At 43.3% G+C, this 21,104-nt stretch overlaps 2 protein-coding genes across 19 annotated transcripts in view; one reads left to right on the top strand and one right to left on the bottom strand.

Moving 5' to 3' along the window:
* Positions 1 to 2,331, top strand: part of SCLT1 (sodium channel and clathrin linker 1) — a 46,341-nt gene extending 44,010 nt beyond the window's left edge. For all 3 annotated transcript variants that reach the window (XM_074867310.1, XM_074867308.1, XM_074867309.1), the window contains one exon: positions 1,666 to 2,331. In XM_074867310.1, coding sequence (XP_074723411.1) covers positions 1,666 to 1,728 — 63 coding nt within the window. In that variant the 3' untranslated portion in view covers positions 1,729 to 2,331. The remainder of the gene's footprint in view (positions 1 to 1,665) is intronic.
* A 2,754-nt stretch (positions 2,332 to 5,085) lies between these two features.
* The window catches only part of JADE1 (jade family PHD finger 1), a 60,053-nt gene continuing 44,034 nt past the window's right edge, over positions 5,086 to 21,104 (bottom strand). For all 16 annotated transcript variants that reach the window (XM_074867300.1, XM_074867290.1, XM_074867292.1 and 13 more), the window contains 6 exons: positions 19,458 to 19,669; positions 17,800 to 17,967; positions 16,259 to 16,375; positions 12,042 to 12,572; positions 9,675 to 9,792; positions 5,086 to 8,753 (listed from right to left, as the gene is read on the bottom strand). In XM_074867300.1, coding sequence (XP_074723401.1) covers positions 7,852 to 8,753; positions 9,675 to 9,792; positions 12,042 to 12,572; positions 16,259 to 16,375; positions 17,800 to 17,967; positions 19,458 to 19,669 — 2,048 coding nt within the window. In that variant the 3' untranslated portion in view covers positions 5,086 to 7,851. The remainder of the gene's footprint in view (positions 8,754 to 9,674; positions 9,793 to 12,041; positions 12,573 to 16,258; positions 16,376 to 17,799; positions 17,968 to 19,457; positions 19,670 to 21,104) is intronic.

Raw genomic sequence — 21,104 nt, 5'->3', positions numbered from 1 at the left:
TCACTTCATGAACTGAATTGTTGCTGCTGCCTTTTCCGGTTCTCTCACCACTCAGTGCCAGCTTTGAGCAGTACTGTTCAGTATTTTTAGACATCAGGGATATTGGGAGGAAAGGTTTTCTTCTCTTCAGAGAGAGAAACGTCAGGCTTTAATTGTATAAACGCCGTGCTACCTGTAATTCTGTATTTTCTCTGCTGGATGACAGTAGGTGGGGTTTTTTCCATCCAGCTTCTTTTTTCCATACCATTCAAGCTATACATCTTGAAGCAAATCCCATGGCAGGTTTATACGCTGGGTTCAGTTCTTTGCCAAGCAAATTTGTTACCCAAGTTGGTTTCCTATTAAGTAGAGGTGGTCTTTCTGCCTCCTGATTTTTTAGTGATTTAGGAAACCCATTTGCAAATTGTAGCTTTTTAATGGGGGGGATCCCATGTGGGTTGAAGGGAGGAAATGTTTGGTTGATCTAAATTGTCCAATTAGGACAAAGGGCATTTTTTCCCAACAGCAGTGAATAAATGGGCATAGCTGCCAAGCTATCAAAACATAAGCTGTGTTTCCTGGCTGTAAATGCTCTCTGTCATGACAGGGTCTACCCAGCTGGTGAAGATCTGCTCTGAAAGAGTGACTTATCTTTTTTTACCTCCTGTTTGTTACATGGATCTGTTCATCTCTCATACTTCTGAGGTGCTCTCTTCCCTTAAAAAACATGATCAAATAACCTTTCAAGGGAGTAATTCCTGGCCTTGGTGTCCATGTAGGAAGAGGTCTTGCTGTTCCTGAAAACATCAGTAATTAACTGTTCCTCACCAGTCTCCCTCTGAAAGGTACCAAAGAGATTAGACAAGACGTTTAGCAGCTAAATTGTTGTCCAGACCTTACTGCCAGTCTTCAGAACTGCCTTGCCCTCTTCAGGCTTGGCAGAGGTTACTGCTGCCAGCTGTCAGGCACAGCTCCTTTGTAGTGACTGAAGGACGTCTGTGCCAAGCCCCCTCCTCCCCCCTGCCAAAACAAAGACATACCAGTGCTGTTCCCACTAAAGGCTGGAAAAAGCGGTCTCCAGTACTGCTACAAGAAAGTCCGCTCTTCAGAATCTGAAGAAATGAGGCGTTTATTGTCTTCTAGCTCTCAGAAAACCGAATGCTCACCTGTGTGCTTCCTCAGATTCAGAATGGTAACTCTTCTCTGTATTCTGAATCTGTAGGTTGAGGGCTACTTTCTGACTTAATTGCGTATTCTCATTACATTATCCAGCTTACTTGTAAAATTAAATCCAGTATAGGCTAGAGCTGGACTATTAGGGAGTCTAGAAAATACATTTTTGTTGTGGTTAGTTCAATGACTATAAATCTTAGCTTATTAAATAACAGTAATTCAGTAAGAACCAAAAAATGCAGGATAACATTTGCAAAGGTTTAAAATGTGTGTATTCTATGTAGATGTCTTTAAAGTACACCCCTGCTGCCTAATCTTTCATCTTCTTGAATTCTTTGGGATCTGAAACAAGACAAGAGCAGTACTCATCTACTGTAAATGCTCCTATTTACCCCAAATTCCCACTTACCTACGCTTCTTCCCTCTCCCTCCTGACACCTTCCATATCGAAGCTCTACTGATACTTTGATCTTACAAAAAATCATGTAAGAAACTGCTTGCTTTTAATTACAGCTCAGCCTGATAACTACACAGAAGAAAAAAGCTGCTTCCCTGAAGGATCTGGAAAATACTTAAAGATGTGTATTGTTCATTCACCCCATGTTGGAGTTAAGAAGATTACTGGAGCATTAAAGTCAAACGCACAGCAAGGCTTGTAAAACTTATGATAAACATTTTCTGTTTTATTCAGGTAAGAAAGGGGGTGGACAAAGATACTGTATCTGTATGCATAGTAAAGACTGGAAGAAGACTGCAAAATGATGTCATTAAAGTCCTTTAATGTAGCAGATGAAACAATCTGATACAGTGCTCTGGCATATTGGTCTTTTTTGGTCTAAAAAACACCAGCTCCAACTATGACAAGACTGTGTACAGGGAACAGATGACATTATATTGAAATTCATGAACAGCTTTGCTCACATACAGTCGATACCTTTAATTTTTCTTTGTAGTGCAGTAAATTGGGAACATTTTGAAGATCTTTTACGAATTTTAGTAAGACACTAACTACATGGCGAATGTCAAATAGTTGCTGTTTTTACGGTAGGCATTACAGCTGCAAAATGCCTCCACTGCCTTCCAGTTTTAAGAATTTGGTTGAGCTTGTTCTGATGCCCCGGGGAAACAGTTAATAAATAAAATACCGCTGTGGCTATTCATACAGCTCGTTCCTAAGGACCACAGTCTGTCTTCATTGTGCTTTTTCTTCTCAATTACTATTTTACAGTTGTTCTTTGCTTTGCTGTTGATCTGCCCTCTTGGTTTGTATGTGTCTGGGAACTTCAGTTCTCTGTTACTTCAGTTTGCACAAAGCTGGTGAAGTCACCCAGTCATCCAGCTTTTATGCATTATGAAATGGTGTGTCTGATTTCTACAGATGCCAGTATGTGGGAATCCTCTTGCGCATATGGTTTTGACAGTTGAGAAACTTCATACATATCATTTTAAAATTAGAGCTGAACTCTTTTTCTCTTTCAGCATATATTATAAAGAGCTGATAGGTGTTAGCTGATTTTGAAGTGCTCCCATCTTGGCCTTAAGGGACGTAATTTCTTCTCCTTCCTCTTAAATGTGAAGAGTGTAATTCTGATTTATATCTTCTAATTCAGTTGATGGATAACGCTTACCCAGGGCTTGGTGAAAACTGTTGTTTTGGACTAACAAACCCAGACATCTCTCGCAGTGGATCTTCACCGTATTTGCATTTTAGAGGACAGACTTGGGTTGATCACCACTTGGAAATGAGTTTGTGCCACCTCCTGCAAACCCAGGTGTTCAAGTAGAGCCTGCAAGAGGGATGCAACCTAAAGAAAAATTTCTGCTTACCGCAGAGGAAGTTACTATTTCCTACAGTTGCACGCACTTCTTTTCTAGTGCTTTCTCGGTTTGGTACGTGTTTGTATCCACTGCAATCTCTAATTTTGCTAAAAGACTTCAAAGATTTTTTTCAAAGCAATGTGGATGCATTGTCCAGAAGCTCCAAATGTCTGTTGCAGTGAGATTTTCATCAATCAATCGTGTATGTGGTACAGAGGGAGGTAAGTACCAAGCACCTTATTTTCATTTGCATAATGCGCATCTGAGGTGATGACAGACCACCTGGAAGATTTTGTGTGAGCCATTAATCCCATAACACTCCTTGAAGAGAGGCTCTAGCTCTCTATGGCAGGTAACTAAGTTTTGGTGTGACAATATTTGTGTACTTGTTCCTTGAGGCACAGAAGGGCACCCGCTTGGTTCCCTTTTAATTATGAGTATACTCATTTCAACTTGTGGTGCAGCTCTTGGGTAACGGGGATTTGCCACAACAGGAATTGCAATGATGACACACGCACCTAACTGTAAAGTTAAGGGGCAGCAGAGCAATTATGGCAGATGACGCAGGAAAGAAAGAGATTTCCCTCCTGTCTGCCTAGTCCTCTGAGCAGCTAAAAACTGACCAAATTCATCTGTCTGAACCACACCGGGGAGTGCGGTCAAGCTCATCGCTCTGACACCACCTCCTTTTTGCTTCTGTGTGGCGTCGAGCAGGCTGCTGACATGTTGCTCACAAGTTGGACTTCCAGAGGAAAGGCACTTGCTGAGGGGCAATTAAAATTTGAGGCTTGCTGGTTAAGTTTTGCTCTTTCCCTCAGGATGCTAGATTGTTTCACGGAATTGAGCAGCAGGCTTTTCAATCATCGCTCTTGGTGGTTTTACATTTGTTTCTATGTATTTCTTGTCACTCTTCCACTGAAAAGTTTCTTTTTCCCCTACGTTCCTTTCCCACCCCAACACCAGTTTTTGAGTATTTTAAAGACTCCCTAGTGTAACATTAATGCTTCCCAGTGAGTAGAACTTTTGTTCTTGACTGTTTATTTAGGAAAAGTTTCTGGGTGAGTAGTTACTTCCATTCAGCAGGTGAGATAAACTGACTATGAAGGTAGTACGAGTTTCATTTTGGGTCTGCCCAAGAGCCTGACACCTTCTAGCACAGGCCAGATCGTGAAAGATCTGTCGCTGCCTACCAGAAACTCTTTGATGATAGCCTACTGAAGTGGTTACCAAGCTGCCCTCAGCTCTGACCCCGTTGTTCTTGGGTAACCCCAGCAGGGCAGTGCCTGTCAGGCTGCTGTCAGCAAGGTCTCTAAAGCAGCTGCCAGAACCTCTTTCAGACTTTTACTCCTGCCTTGAAGAGCTTGTACTAATAACTCTTAGGAGGGCCATCCTTTAACCTTCGTTCTTCGAAATATGTTTCTGAGGGGTGCCACTCACAGTTGCCCACACTGTGAATGCATGTGATACAAGTACGGATCGGAGAAAAATTTACCCATCGCTGTTTTTCAAGATGTACTGCTAGACATACGCCTTCCCAACCTTGCCCTTTTCTTGCTCTGCTCCAAGTCCGTTCCATGTTTCTGCACCCTGAGTTTAGAGGAAAGGAGAGGGAAGGACCTGTGGTGCCCTTCAGGCCTTGTCTCCTGGCGGTGCTGCTCGAGCAGCAGCTGTTCTCCCTCAGCATTGCCTGACCATCAGCAGTTCATGGTGCGAACGTGCATTTGGTGTGTGCGTCCTGAAGAGCGACAGGCAACAAACCTCGTGCTGCCCTTCCAGTGGAACACATATATGACAATTACGGACTCTGGAAGGACATCGTATATCGACAAATGTCAACTCTTTGAGGTAAGCAAGATCTCTTTGAGGATCTCAGGGGAAAAAGCATACAATTTTCTGTTGATGGGCTAGGCACAGCCATCAGTAACAAGACCCAATACTATTTCTAAAAAGAAAAATAAAAATCTTGCAACTGCAGTGTGCATTTTGATACCTGTAATAATCCAAATCAAATGCTTATTTTGACCATGAAAATTCTTCAGATCATTGCAGTGAAGTGTTTATGTAAAAACCCAAACAAGATTACTACTGCAAATTCTAAAACACTGCTGGCAAGGATACTGCAAAAATGTACAGCATTTATTCACATACAGACAAAAAGGCACAATTCTACTGAATATTTTAACAAAAAATACAGCTGTCTTCAACTAGGTCTTTATAAATACTTCAAAAAAGGGAGAAAATAAATACAGGATTGGGCCATGTAATATAAAATAGTCATCTCTACATATACTTTTTATTTCTATCTGTTTCTCTTCATGCACCTTTTTTAATTAATTTCAGCTGAATGGACACCAAAGCTAGGCACATAGTGAAAAATCTTCTGTACAAGGTTTTACAAATGTAATGACGATTTTCTCAAATTTCTGAAATTGAGATTTATACACAACCACGTATAACCCTTCATTTAGAATTGTGTGACTTTATAACCTAACAAATGGCATTCCAGGCAACTTTACAGAAGTTCAACTAGCCTACAGTTTGACAGAATACACCAATCATAATCAAAGATCTCTTGGTCAGTCTGCACAAGGAAAGGTAACGCTTAAAACCAGAAATTCAGAAAATGGTTCTGTCCCAATAAAATGCAGGGGTGGGTTTGTATTGTCACTGCTGTACTTACAACACCTCTTCTGCTGCGCGCTAAGCATGGGAGACAAAGCTAACCTACAGAGCTGGGCACACTGCAGTCTTCTTACAGCTTTTTTGGTTTTGGTTCAGCTTAACTTGAAACATTAGAAAGCTTATTAACCTAAACGTCGGGGAGCAAAACAGATAAGGCATTAATTCTGCACAACGTTAGCATTCATAATAGTGCAAATTAACAAGGTACCTCTTGCAAACTGGTGTGAGGTTAAATGTTTATTTAGAATCAAATTTTAGATTATTCCATCTATGGCTTGTCAAACAATTCCCTATATGGTCATGAGCTTCTTTCTTACAGAAAACAACAGTGCCTGTCTAGAAAATGTTGCTGTATGTCGAGTAGAACTTACCTGCATTTACCTTTTGTCTATGGTGGTGTTTGATCAAATAAGTACTCTTCTTTTAACACGTCCCAAGAGTGACTGTGTAACTTCAGATTCACCAGTGCCCTCTGTGAGTGATGAAGTTAATCTAACTTCTTGGGACCAGCAATGGTATTTTAGAAGTACACTAGCTGTCTTACACAAAACTCCCCTTCCTCAAAAGGTTAAGACTTCTGAGTTTTAAAACAAATGACAGGGATGCATTCTGTTGAAATACTTAATTAAGTGATAACTTGCATAGCAAGATAGGGTGTTAATAAGCCTTTTTTTTTTCTTTTTTCTTTTTTTTTTTTCTCTTTTGTTTGATTGAATCCTCTGGAAGACTCAGTTATGGCAAAGTTCTACTGTGTTTTAAACGCTCCCTGCTCAAGAGGCAAGGGTCTAACATTAAAAAGCGAGTGGATGCGGTAACGGCAGGCTAGGAGTAGGAAAGGGCAGGGGGAAGGGGGTTCTTTATGCCTGTCTTTCTGTAACACATTGCTGCTTAAACTTTTTCACCAGTACATACCTGACTTCTTACGTCTACGCAGAATTCCAAAATTTACAGGCTCCTAACACTCCACTGTTACATGTGCACTCTACTCAGTACAAAACAGCATCCTAATGATCTGTTCATATTATTGCTCATAGCTTACTAGTTATTGCCATTTGCAATTATTAAAAAAAAAGTACACAATCAGAATACGAGTTCCCTCTTCCATCAAATCTAGTCCAGAATAGAATGAAATATTTTTTTCTTCATTTGACTGTAAAGAGCTAATCACAATTTATTGCCTTTCCATTTTATTCTATTTAAAAATATATATTCCTGTCTATTTTAAAGCAACCCTTTAGTGTCATAAGCCTGGCTTTCCCAATACATACCATTAGTGCATCCGTGGTGGGCTTTGGGAAATCCTACCGACTAGTGCCTTAGAAATCTTTTTCTTGAATTGTCATCATACTCCCGAGGCAGGTGGCTGGCTAAACAGTGGCGGGTTATTCCACGGGGGGCCATGACCCCCGAGTCTGCCCCCTTCTCGGAAGGGAGCCCCATGAGAGCTGCCTCCGTGCTCAGCCCCCATCCTTCCAAGCTGTTGCACCACAAGGCAGCTGCAGCCCTGACCTGTCCCTTCCTCCTCCTCCAGTATAACATCAGGGTTAGACCTGCTCATCTCCTGCGTATATTTACATGTAAACTCTGGAGTTTATGGAGGGTTTTGAGCCGCCAGCTACACTCAAACTGAATGCAACAGAAAACGTTCTGCAAAGAGAGGAGAAAGACCTACCACCATCCAAGGAACTTGACCATCTGTGATGGGGTTTAGCAGTGCAGTACGGTTAAACGACCATCTTCGACTCAATACACACTAGTTAAATTAAGAGCTTGTGCTTTTCCAGAAGGCAGGGGAAGGGAGTCAGATTGTACCAGTGCTTTTTTAGCTAAAAGGGATGAATGCAGCCTACTTCCCCCTACCCACCCTAGCCCCTTCTAAAAGGTTTTTGCGAGTTACTTTAGTGTTCATCACAAATCCTGTTTCAGTAGTGATGTCGTTTCTCTGCTTACTCAGGGTAGTTGCAAATAAAGGAGATTCTAACTTCTCACAGAATTGGGGGGGGGGCGCACAAAAAAAAAAAAACAGCTTTAAGTGCATGTAAACATGTTTATACAGCTCAGGAATAACGGGGTTCTCAATTTGTCAGTCTGTAGCCACGTCTAAGAACTCTCCTCTCTCACACCAATAAATAATGCGAAGTTGGCTTGTAGGCAGTGACTCTACTGAGCACGGTGCCGACACCATGTCCCCGGGTCCAGTCAGGATGCCAGGATGCTTCTCCTAATAATGTCCGTCCTTCTGCTGATAGTGCTGTTTGGACTGAGCCGCTGCTGCCTGCACTTTTTTTCAGCCACTTCAGTCTCCGAGTCGCTCATCTCGGCGTCGGGGACGTAGCCGTCGTTCTCGCTGTCGGGCTTTAGCTTGCTTTTTGCCCTGTCCTTCGGTGAAACTCTGTCCACGCCCAAGTAGGGGTAGCTGGAGTTCTGGCGGCAGGTCTCCTCCAGGCTCTCGCCCTGCTGTTGCCTCTCCCCCTTCTTTGGAATTCGGAATCCGCCCCAGTTTTTCACTGGGCTCGTGGGCGTCGTAGGCACTTTAACTACTGTCTGATTAGAGTTTACTTTGACAAGACCCCCATTGCATTTAGGCACTAAATCCCTCCGTGTGCCAGGTGCCGACCTACCACTGGAGTGGTTCACAGCCCTTTTGTTTTCCGATTGCCTCTGAGAGAGTTCTGTGGGTCTCAGTGGTTTGTGGTTGTGTTTAGAAGTCTTTTCCTTTAGTTCGGCCTTGATCACCTCACCCTGTGGACGATTGTCTCTTCTTTTTCTGTGGTCTGGTATAACTATGCCATTTTTCTGCTGTGCTGATACAATCCGTGTTTCTGCAAAGGTCTTGTCAAAATTTAAAAAGCCACCCGGTGCTGCACCACCCTCCCTTTGGCTGGGCTGCCCCAGCACGGATTTGCTGTCGTTCCCAGAGCTGTTTCTTACTCTGTCTCTCTTGTGTGGTTTTTTCAAGGAGTGGGTTAGAGACGTGCCCATTTGTTTCCTGAAGAACGCAGAATGCCATTTCAAATCCTCTATCTTAGGAGCATTGGGGCCCAAAGAGGGACTGTTGAACAACACCGTGTTTTCCATTGAGGAGAATGAGGAAGGCACACCTATGTGTAAACAGACGAAGTTAGTGTCAAGCAATTCCATGTCTGGGTAAATGCCACTTTTGAATGTACCTATTTGATCTCCGTTCCTCATGCCTGACATGTTCTTCGGCCAAAACGGGTATCGGGTTGCCTATCCAGCACCTTTACATCACGATTATGTGGCTATGTTGTGGTTTCACAACCTACTGCTGGGTGTAGTTTCCCTTCCTGTAGCCATGCTGTAGCTGTGCTGCACCTCATTACACCTGTAGCAAATGTAATTCCTAGTGCTACTCTATCCTAAGACAGAGAGACTCCTCAGATGGGGGGCAGGGGAGGAAAGCAACCAGCAGGTGGATCTGATTGATTCTGTCTAAAATACAGTTTATTAGTTACCAAATACTCTAAGGATAATCTAGTTAATGCAGTAACCTTGAAGTTATTCATCCTTCTGGGAAAGGCTGCTGTCAATGAGCTCAGGCAGAAAAAGATGTCTAGTTTTAAAACCAGGGTGCTGCCTTTCCAAAATTCCTTTCTATAAACTGCATCTATGATACAAAGCAGCACGTACCCTACACCAACGCAGTGGTGCTAATAAGCCACCGACTGACTCGGTACCACATGGCACCTGGCTCTATGTCACGGTCTCTGTCGTAAGGAGCTGTTCACAACTCACCCCAGACAGGAGCTGACGGCAGCGAGCCCCTCAGTGCCCCGTGGTAAGAACACAGACTTACCAGTTTCTATAGCAATGTGCCCACCCTTGCAGCGACACATCCTCATTTTTCCTTCCTATCTGCTGATGCATGGTGGACTACACAAGATTTTAATGAGAATAAACGAGGTCCTGTTTGTCCTTCAAAAATCAGTCAGTAGCCTGTAACCAAACCTCTCGGTGCTTGTGCCTGCAGTCTTAAGTGAAAAGAGAACACTGAAATGTACCTGAAACTCTTTCTTGTTCCAGCTGCTTTGTGTAGATATTAAATATCTGTTCTTGAACTTTGCAAACAGATCTCTTGATTTTTTCCCTTCGGGTCACCATGTAAGTGAGATTACGCACCTAGAAGACATCAAGTTGATGAGTTGTACAGGAATTGCATGTCTGTGATGTTGTGAATCTGTACTCTTAACTCAGTTTAAGTACTATACACCATTTGAACACGTTAGTAATGTGTTTAAATTTAACATTCTTAACACAATTCTTGGAAGAGTCTTAAATACCATTTAACTGAGAGATTATTCCATCAGATTTGGGAGGGGCACAGCACAGAAGTAACATCTATAAACACCTGAATCATATATATATGTATAGATACAGGAAATCTAGAGAAATGCTAGAAGTGCTTAAATCTACTCAGTATTAAATAGCCTAGCACCATATGTCGCTTATTGTTTGAGACACAACAGAAAATTATACTTAATAGTGTGAAAATGTGCAGAGCTATTCCCCAGTACCAGTCTTTCTGACGCCACTGCAGTACGATTGATCAAAATGTAGGCAGGCCAAACTATTGGTGCCACGGCACAATGGAGGTGGCAGGGACTGGGAACAGTAACAAAATGATTATTTATTTTTACTATCTCAGGTTTTCTTAGGCAAAAACTACATCTCTGCCCTTAAACTGTGACTGTCTAATTGAGACCACAGCTGTGTAAGCTTCACAACCACCGCTCTCCAGAGCTCAGAAGTGAGTTCTTCCCCAGAGGAGGGGATGGCTGAGCAGTGGAGGTGGGTGCTCCAAGGCTCCGCGCTCAGCCGGGTACAGCTGCAGGCTCCTGCCCCGTAGGCTGCTCCCACTGCCACGAAGGAGGAGACGTGTGATGGGTTTTGCCAAGGCCCTGCTCTACGTAAGGCTTCCAGTCCCAGCACAGCCAGCGCTTCCAAGGAGCTCTCTTACTCTGTGGATTGGCATTGGAAGGGACACATCCCGCCTGGTACCCCTCCTGAGCCAGTCCTTGGCCTTTGCTTCTTGGCCTTACCTGACCCAAGCTGCGCAACAGATGCGTCACGTCCACAGAGGTACCTGTTCCATCAGGGGAACTGGATGACATGATTTCAAAATTTGTTTCTAGATGGCCGACACTGTCACTAATGTCATTCATGATCAAATCTACCCAATTTGAAGAGGAGAAAAAAATGTAGGCCCCATTTTTTACATTTTTTTTTTCATCCAAGTTACATTGGATGTACAATCAGTGGGAACAGAGTAGTAAAATATTAAAAATATTACTAGAATTATCCTGTCTTGACATCACACTTAAAAATGGAAAGGATACATACAGAGCAATTTAAGATCCAGAGAACATAGTGACAAACTCAACTTATTTAGCTGATCAAAGAGAAGATTAAGAGAGATCTTGAGCATGTGGAGCAGAAACAAGATACTAGGTAACAGCTCTCACTGAGCTAGAAAAGGGTCATGGGCTGGAAGTTAGAACTAGAAAAAAAAGTCAGAAGAAAAACTGCAACGATTCATTAGAAGATTAATTAGCCACCAGGATCCCTTACAAAGTATGCAGTAGGTACACGAGCACCTGCTGTCCTGACGTAAAGCCCAGACACTGTCCTGGAAGAGAGGCTCGAGCTCACCCACAGGTTACTGAGGCTGAGGTAGGACCCGAGCCAGGTTCCATATGTGGCCTACATGAGCCATATGCTGTAAGGACGTGAAAAACTATAATAATTTCAGTACTCTTTCTGGCTCTAACCTATCTTAAAACTCCAATAGTTAACCCAAAAAGGAAGGAATTCAGGTCGTTACAGATTCAGATGTACTTAGGATACACCACCAAACTGATCCCACTGAACTGCTCTTTAAACATTCAAGCCCTAACTGAGTGGAGTATTGTGTGCCTCCCAAACCTCCTACACAGATAGTCCTGTGAAATGTCATCCTCCAATGCTGTGTCAACGAAAAACAGATCCGCTGCGAATCACAATCATCTTTTCCTTCTTGCACAGCAGATGAAAGCAGCAAAGAAAGCCCTGAAAGGCTAAAACCGCTCCAGCTGGGGGCTGCAGTACAGGCCACAGCCATCAGTGATAACCAGCCAAAAAGCACAGGCAGAAACCCAACCACCCAGTTATAAGGAGACTGGATACCACAAGGCAAGACCTGCTGGCCCTGCGAACCGACCCTCTATTTGAAAAGGGAAAGTGGTGTGCTCGGTAGGAATTTAGTGTTAACTGGGCATGAAGGCGCAGCACGGAGTGCCCACACGCAAGGCAACAACCGAGAGCGTGGCTTGGAAGCTCAGCTGATGAAGGCCAGGGCCCCTCGCGCAAGTGCCGGCAGCGCAGTGGCTTACCCGCTCGAGATCCTGCCGGAGGTGTGTGAAGAGCTGCAACCTTCTGAACAGAACATCCTGCTCCCGTTTAGCCAGATTGTCCTCTTCATCCTTCTTTGGGGTAATCAAAGGCTTATTGAAGTTGGCTTTTCTCTTCAGCTTCCAGTACTGGTAAAGGAATCCCACCGGCTCCTCAGGCAGCCGCTGCGCTTTAGCCACTTCCAGAGACTCCACAAATGTATAGAACTCATCCTCCAGCTGCTGGAGCTTTTGCTTGCGGAGGCTGACTCTGTGGGCCTCCTCCTGGGTTTGATCCATGGTGTGGAAAGGGTCGATGTGGGCAGGAAGAGAGCTGTCCTGAATCCCGTTCCCGTTCTCCTGGCCCGGGCTTTCACTGAAAGGCTCGTCATCCGCTTTCTTGGAGGAGCTGTGCTTGGGACAGTAAGACTTAAATTTCACCTCATCATTCTCTGCCAGTATGGTCTTCATCTCCAAGCCACGGTCAAACGCACAGGTGACGTGAAAGGCTGTTCTGCAGTTCTTCACTGAACACTACGGAAATTAAATTAAAATTAATCAAATAGAAATTTAAGAAGCCACACTGCCTAAAACTATCTGAGCAGCCAGGACTGCTTTGGAAGGACAACCCTGAGACCGCGCTCTGTTTCTAAGCTGCCTGTGATTTCTTGCTCTCTTTTCATTAGGTTTACAGTTTAGTGCTTTCGGGCCAGGCAATGATCAAGTGGCCCAGTGGGACAGGAGTGGTTAACCCCTCCCTCACCCAATCACGCTGTTCAATAAGCAGCAAAGACACCAGGGGAGTCTTCTTACCCTCACTGGAGCCACTTGCTTAAGGCTGCATCACACAAAGGAAAACGTTCCCCCTTCGGCTGTGCCAGCATGACAGAGAGGGAAAAACACCTCGGTGGCTCCAGGCCAGTCTGGTGCTTTTAATTAAAAGTCGTTCCCAGTACCTGGACCCATGCTACCCAAAAGGCCTCAACCAAGGGGGATGTTTTTTTCCTGTTATACAGATTTTAAAATGTCAAATCACTGTCAATCGATACTTCACTGACTACAGCCTTTACTTCACCTGGAGGATAAGGAGAACAGGAAATCCAATTTTTTGTCATTTTTCTTCCCTCCCAGTGAACTCAGCCATCACGGTGTGATGGGCACAAGTTCAGCTGATTTAGCACTTCATTTCATTATATGTAACTTTCTCTTGCAAAATGCTGTCATAGCTATTGCCAGCCACAAACTGAAAGGTTTAAATATGTCTATATATATGTATGTATATACACACACTCCCCCATATGCATTTGTAGCAACTCACACCTGTGCTTCCAGTGAAAACAATTTAAAGTGAAAATTAACATTAGTGCTGTTAGCTAGGAAGAAACAAAACTATGCTTAAGCCAAGTCATCTGACCCTAAAGAGAAACACGTCGCACTAGGATGTTTGTCCAGTACTTCGTAAAGGAGCCAAATATCTTTCTCCTCTGGGTTTTCCTGCTCAGGTCGACTCAGCAGCCAGATGGCGTATAAAGGTACAACAGAGTTTAAACTGCACAAGTTTCAAATGAAACTTCTTTAATAAAATCAGCATATAAAAGGAATTGAAAAATACCAAAGCATCTTTTGCCCTTTCCTCTCTTTCTTACTAACAAACAGGGCACCTGTTCCACCTGGAACTCCCAACAGGGCAGGACAGTCCTTTAGCCACAACTTCCAAGCTGCCGTCGTTTAGAGTACTCAGCTCTTGGTGTGGCTAATGTTTTACTGGGACAAGAGGGGAAAGCCTGTCTCACTGGAAGGAAAGCTGCTGTACCCGGGAGAATATGCAGCCTCAGTTTTCCCAGCTTATTGCAGCTGCTCTCTGCCCAGCCTGACACATACTTCCAGCTGCCGACTTTCCTAATTGTTGTGCACATCTCGTAACATCTCTGGAGGATCCTGCGCTCTCAGTTCATCCAGCTAATGCTACTTCCTTCCTATTGCAGTGGCTTTGTATAATGTTCTTTTCTGCTGTATAAAATCTCACAACACAAATCTAAATACTTCTCACTGCTAGCTTTAATGATACCAAGATTTACACAACTCCTATAAAATGTCAGGCAAAACTGTAATCTTTTTGTGTCTCCCCCATAATTTCAAATATAGAATTGCCTGAAGTGGCAGCCATCATGCCTGCCTGTCAACCTGTGTCGTCACCAGAAGGGGACAGGTGGGATGAGAAGAGATACGGAAGGATACCCCCTCTCCCCTGCACACCAACATCCATAAATACTCAAGTGCTCAACTTCACCTGCTGGAAGTTACCCCTCAGAAGAGCTCTGGAGAATGGACAAAACAGTTTCAACTATGTAACAGCGGCCAAGAGGAAGGGGACAGCTCTGCAAGGAGGTATTACAATCGCAGATTTATATGCTGTGGACAGATTTATTTTCTCTACTTAACATTTACTATTTCATATATTCCTTAAATGGAAACGGACTGATAGGTTTCACTGGAACTACTGCTGCATTGCTGGTTTACAACTTTTTCTGGCAACCTCATCAAATGACTCAGAGCAGAGGAAAAAAGGAAATGGATAAAACCTAATTTCAAAAAAGTGTAGGACTTCAGAAATTTCTATGTCTTAATGCTGCTCTTACCATCATGGATCCTGTAACATTAGGCTAGCCACAAAACAAAGAGCTCGACTTCTTACGAGACAGTAGTATCTTCCTGTCTCAGGGAGCTTTCTGAGGATCATTTTGAAGTAGATGAAGAATGTTACCAGAATACTAAGCTACATTTTATTGTCTTTTTCTACACAATCACAACACTGCTCCGAGTGGGTCACCTGTCCTTGCTCTCATCATTTGTTCTCCAGTAAGGTAGATCAACGTTTTGTCTTATGTCTCAGGAAACTGAGTATCTCCTCTTCCAAAAATCTGGGGCTTGGTAATGTCTTTTCTCAATCTCTCGAGATTTTAAAATTGTGCTTAGAAATATTATTTAATATTTCTGAGTGATTTTCCACTGTAAAGATCTGCAAGTGCTTTAGAGCTAACAACCAATATAAATAGGCACATGAAACCACCCTGCCCAGTCTGAAACGCTCTGGTGCAAATCAATTCAGTTGTTTAACAGCGACCATTCACAGGCTACGGTGAGAAAGGCTGAATCCAAATCCAATTGAAACTGCAGAGAGAATTTCAGAAGTATGCAATGAGACAAACTGGCACACGCCCAAGAATGTGAGTTGTTGGTATGAAACAAATGGCTTTATAGTGCTGGCTTTATAGTTTAATTATTTATTGCATACGGAAATCATTCTTTTTGGAACTATGAAGACTAGACATTTGTTTTGATTCTGCCCCATCTTGCTGTTACAGGCAGTCATCATCCCTGAGCTCAAGGGAGTACCAGAAGCAGAATGATAATGTGGCACTGCTGCTACAGCAGCATGAGCTGGGAAACACACCCAGGTGGATTTTTTCCCCTTAGAAACACCGGGAGCTCCAGAATCTACCCACAACCACTGGGGAAAATAGGGCTCATTTCCTCAACTTTTGGCTTGCTCAAATCTCAGGGCAGACCAAACAACCTGTTTCTTTCCTACTGCTCAAAACGCCTAATATTAAATGATCAGATGTTCTCCTCAGCAACTTAAAAGCTGGACCAACAATAAAACAGTTACAGAATATAGTTACAGCCAGAACAGGCCAATGTTAAGTAGTACCTAAAATGAGAAATTCAAAGCTACAGCTAGCTTTACCATCAAAGTGAAGATGTTCACTTCCACTGACTTCTCTGAGAGCTGGGCATGCTCAGGTTGTTACAGGAGATACGCAACTCCCCTTGAAATATCCAACCTGTCTTACAAGTCACTGAAGAGGGACTAGCAGATAAGTTTCAGCACAGAAGCTTTCAGTTATCAGACTTCATTTTCGTATGTGGAACATCACAAAAATATAGCTTTTTTCCTCTACTCAACAACATCTAAGTTTTACTTCAGTGTATTAATAAACGTATCAACAAATTAGGACATCTTATAGAATGATCTGGCTATTATTATTAAAATTTTAGTAGAAAGTAAGAGCACACTAACATTCAAAAGCACTTTGTGTGCAATTAAGTCCATAGTAACAAACATGAAATCAAAGAAAGTTTACTGAGGATACACATTTTGTGTATCTACTAAACACTGACCAAATAAAACACACAGATATTTGTGTGATTAAATTTACCTGTATAGAAGCTCCAACTTTTTCATTACAAAGGCTGCACACCAGTGCCCATCTACTGCTGGGAATGTGAGAAACCTTTGTAATGGGCTCCATTTTTTCTGGACTTCCAATGCTCACCTGAGAGAAAAAAGGTTAAAAAACAGAGTTACTATTACACCCATGATTGAAAAGAGAAACAATTTTATTGAACAGATCAGAGTAGTGTGGGTTGGAAGGGACCTTAAAGACCATCTAGTTCCACCCCCCTGCCACGGGCAGGGACACCTTCCACTAGACCAGGTTGCTCAAAGCCCCGTCCAACCTGGCCTTGAACACTGCCAGGGAGGGGGCAGCCACAGCTGCTCTGGGAAACCTGTGCCAGTGCCTCACCACCCTCACAGGGAGGAATTTCTTCCTTAGATCTAATCTAAATTTACCCTCTTTCAGTTTAAAACCATTACCCCTTGTCCTATCCCTACACCCCCTGATAAAGAGTCCCTCCCCAGCTTTCCTGTAGCCCCCTTTAAGTACTGGAAGGCCGCTATAAGGTCTCCCTGGAGCCTTCTCTTCTCCAGGCTGAACAACCCCAACCCTCTCAGCCTGTCCTCATAAGGGAGGTGCTCCAGCCCCTGATCATCCTCGTGGCCTCCTCTGGGCCCGCTCAAGCAGGTCCATGTCCTTCTGATGTTGGGGCTCCCAGAGCTGGACACAGCACTGCAGGTGGGGTCTCAGGAGAGTAGAGTAGAGGGGGAGAATCCCCTCCCTCGACCTGCTGGCCACACTGCTCTTGATGCAGCCCAGGATGTGCTTGGCTTTCTGGGCTGTGAGTGCACATTGCTGGCTCACAGTCACTTTTCCACCCACTAATACCCCAAGTCCTTCTCTGCAGGGCTGCTCTCAATCCACTCATGACCCAGCCTGTACTGGTGCTTGGGACTGCCCCAACCCATGTGCAGGACCTTGCACTTGGCCTTTTTGAACTTCATGAGGTTTGCATGGGCCCATCTCTCCAGCCTGTCAAGGTCAAATCAAATTCCTTCTGTGTATGCAAAATTAGCATGTTCCAAGTTCCTCAGTTTATAAGGAACTAAAAAAATCAAAATTCCTTTTTTAAAGTCAGTTCCTTACTGCATGAACAAATCAGTTTCAAGGTGAAGCCCTCCAATTTAAAATTATCATGCAGGCTGAATCTTCTGATTATGAGACCCCACAGGAATTCTCACTGTCACATCTAAACCTTCCTGATTCACCTTTAATGCTCCGTTTACAAAATAAAACAGTACTTTGTGTGCTTGTTAAATGAGCTTTGCCCGCAGCAAAGGCCTAATTTTTGAGGCCTAATTTTGGTTGATAAAGGTAATGTAATTACTTTCTTTACAGATGATGCTTCATCCTGCCAGACTTTACATCCAACTGAAAATCTTTTCTACTGTCTCCCTAAAAAGTACCATATAGATGCTACACTCATTTAGCAACACGCACTAGGTTGAACAGTGTTTCTGATGGATTTGTTCTCTCCCAGAATCACTGCAGCCCCAAACTCCCGGAGGAGCAGCACGTACCTCTGGAATCCACAGAGCACAGCTAACGTGGACCCACTTGGTGCCACTCCGGGTCGGCTTCATGGCACCACCCTTCTTGGGACAGAGCAAACACTTGGGCTGAACACCAAGCGCGCAGGTCCTGCACAGCCAGCTGCCTTCCGGCACCTTCAGGATCCCGTAACACGCCTGTATTCCCATTTACAGAAAAGGGAAAAAAACAAAGGAAACAACATGCACTTCTGTTACTTTTTAGCTGCTTACACATAGCCTCTCACAACTCCAAAATGTTCTTTACGGAATTTCTAACACTACAGAAATGTTAGCTTGTGGAGGATCTTGGGACTCTTTCATAAACTCAGCCAACCACATTACCCATTCATTCCCCAAAATGATCTTTCAGTGAAAGGAGCAGAAGTCATGACCAGCTGTTAGGCAAAAAACCTCTGCCCACTTCAATTGGGAAAAAGAAGAATGTGTTTGCCAGCCCAAAGAGCAAGAGGACTCCCGACAGACAGCCCTGCCAGCAGTGAGCTAGCATGAAGTTCAGTATCACAAAGACTGCAAGTAGCAGGAACTGGACTGTATCCAAAAGGCTGGGACTTCTGGCAACTGACTAACTCAAAAAGCAAGAACCACAAACTCAAGAGCTCTGCTGTGCACTACTCAATGTTATTCCAAAGCACTGGGGTTTACTTATTCAGAGAGAAAAGTGCAGAACAGCAACTAATTAAGATCATTTTTTTCAGAAGATTGTATCTTTATGGAGACCTCCATCCAAATTACTGTCAATTTTAGCCCTCTTAAGTTTCAGATTTGATGTGATCAGAGACTAAGGATCAGAGAACCGCTATGGGTCTAAAAACGTCCACTTTACTCTGAGTATCTTGCAAGACAGCCATCTGTACCTTACAGCTGTCATAGCCCTATTTCTTTATCATTAGTACAAATGAATTGAAGTAACACATGCAAGAAAATGCCATTCTTGCTCACTGGACAACAGAGTTTTCTGAACACTGAATGACAAAGCAAACTTCTTAAAGCTGGGAAGGAAGGACATGCTGATAGGAAGGCATCTGCCACAGTAAGAAGCATCCACAGAAACAGATACGCTAAAATTCTGTCTGTTCTTTCCTGCTAAGACGACTTCTTAACTGCCACAAAAAGGTGGCACATAACAGTGCTTCATTAGCTCAGCTCAGGTCAGTAGGTTCTCCATTAAATTAACTAGTAAGTCCTACCTGTGTCCCTACTGATTGCCTCAAAGTTCTTTCTTCCCCTTCTCTGCTGAGCCTAAGTTGCTGATACTAAAGGTGTGTTGGCCCCAGAAGTGTGCAGAAAGAGAGGAAAAGAACACAGCAAGGTAAGTGACCAGGTGAGAACGTACAACAATACACGTGTATGTTTTGGGGAGGCAATTCCTCACCTTGTAACTTCCTTCACGCTTACACAATACCACTTTTAACCCTCCTAGCATGACATTTCTAGAATTGCATGTCACAGTTCTCCTTCTCAATTACATACTTCCTGAATGCATCCCCCTGCTCAACAGAGAACTCTGCAACAACTTAACAGATCAATGTCTGCCACTGGAAAAAATCTAACCTGTTATCTTTAATGGTTTGGAAAAGTTTCTGTCACCACCCCTACACCCCCACACTGTGCCCCAGCTGCCATACCTGGTGCACACAAATATTGCATTTGTCACAGAACACCATTTCATTGCCGTCTTCTCCATCTGGAGACTGACAGACGTCACAGACAACATCTTCATCATATTCAATCCCAAGTCCTTCTTCCGTCTCGATAGCGTGATTCATGTTATCATAGCATCGCTGTTCGAAGTCCTCTATGACCCTTTCCATCGTGTACTCGTCCAGCTCAGGCATCCCTGGGAAACCAGAGTTGTTACTTACTGAAAGAGTTATAACCACCACCACACACAACTCCAGCTTCTTTTTTAACAGCTGAGCAAATACAGACAACGCCCACACATAAACATGTCATTCCTAGACAATCATGCCTATTCCAGCATAAACTAGGGAAACGGTAAAAAAAAAAAGTGAAAGTCATAACAGAAGCAGAGTATCCAAACCAATCTTTCAAAATCCTGAGAAAAACTCAGGAACTGATTTTGGCTTCCTGGTGTTGTTCTCATTTTTCCTTCTGGGACAGCACTGTCTATGGCTTTTGCTTCAATTTTGCAACCCAGATGTTGACTCTTTGGTGAAAGATTTGAGTGTTTTTTGAACCAAAAGTGATGGGGGCAGAGGGGGGGAAAGTCAATGACAAATCTGCTGTCATATTTGGAGCAAACGCAATTTCTAACAACAGTTGCTCTTTTTTCACAAGTTCCAACCCAACAGGGTGCAATCCCAACTGAGGTCTCCATCAGAACCCGCTACACCAATAAATTAGTTTGTTTTAAAAAGTGGAAAACATTTGTAAGAAATGCAACATCAAATCTGGGACAATAAATAAATAAATGCAACATCTAATCTGGGATTTGGTCTTTTCAAACAGCATGCATCAGAAAATTATTCATGACACCACAGCTACAGGCTCATTATATTATGGTATTCTATAATTCAAATTTGTTCATTATATTACATTACTGTTACAGATCTGAAAAAGTATCTATCACGGAAGCAGCAAGAAAAATATCAAAAAAACCCACGGCGCTTCCCCCTCTGTCTTCCATCTCTCACTTGCCGTGACAAGGAACTGGCTGTAATACTTCCAAGTTATACTACACCAACCTTTACCACAAAATCATGCCACACAAACGCCTGTGAAACCAAGAAAGCTATGCTACTGAAACAATTATTTTCCTTTCACAAAGTCAGTTTAGCACATGAACTTCTTAAATCACTACAATGAAGTAGGATGAGGATTAGGATATCCCACTTTTGGTCTAATTCCCAATACCTAACGTTTACTGTGACATACAGAAGATGGCAACCTCACGATGTGTGTTTTAACAAGAAAATCCTCCTTTCGGCTCTCCCTGTGAATAACTGAGCCACAGATTCCACAACATGAAGAAGAAAAAACCTCCCCAGCTCGCCCAGATCAGAAGACAAACACTGTACAAAAGTACTTGCAGCCTCCCTTACTGACAGGCAAATCCTTGCAGCAGAGATCACTGCATCCCTCACTACCCAAACTGAGCAGCTGAGAGGTAGCAAGAGGGAACATCCAAAATCCTGCTGAGGAAAGAGAGTGAATTTTGCCCTGCAGCCCAGAAATACTGCACCAGCAAAGCAGATGATGGCAGGTCTTAAACCAGTTTGTAATGAAATTCTAACCTCACAATTGCTATCACT

Source organism: Strix uralensis, chromosome 4 (genome assembly GCF_047716275.1).
Source record: "Strix uralensis isolate ZFMK-TIS-50842 chromosome 4, bStrUra1, whole genome shotgun sequence".
Taxonomy (NCBI): domain Eukaryota; kingdom Metazoa; phylum Chordata; class Aves; order Strigiformes; family Strigidae; genus Strix; species Strix uralensis.
Note: the sequence above shows the minus strand (reverse complement) of the source record. Positions and strands in the feature narration are given on the sequence as shown.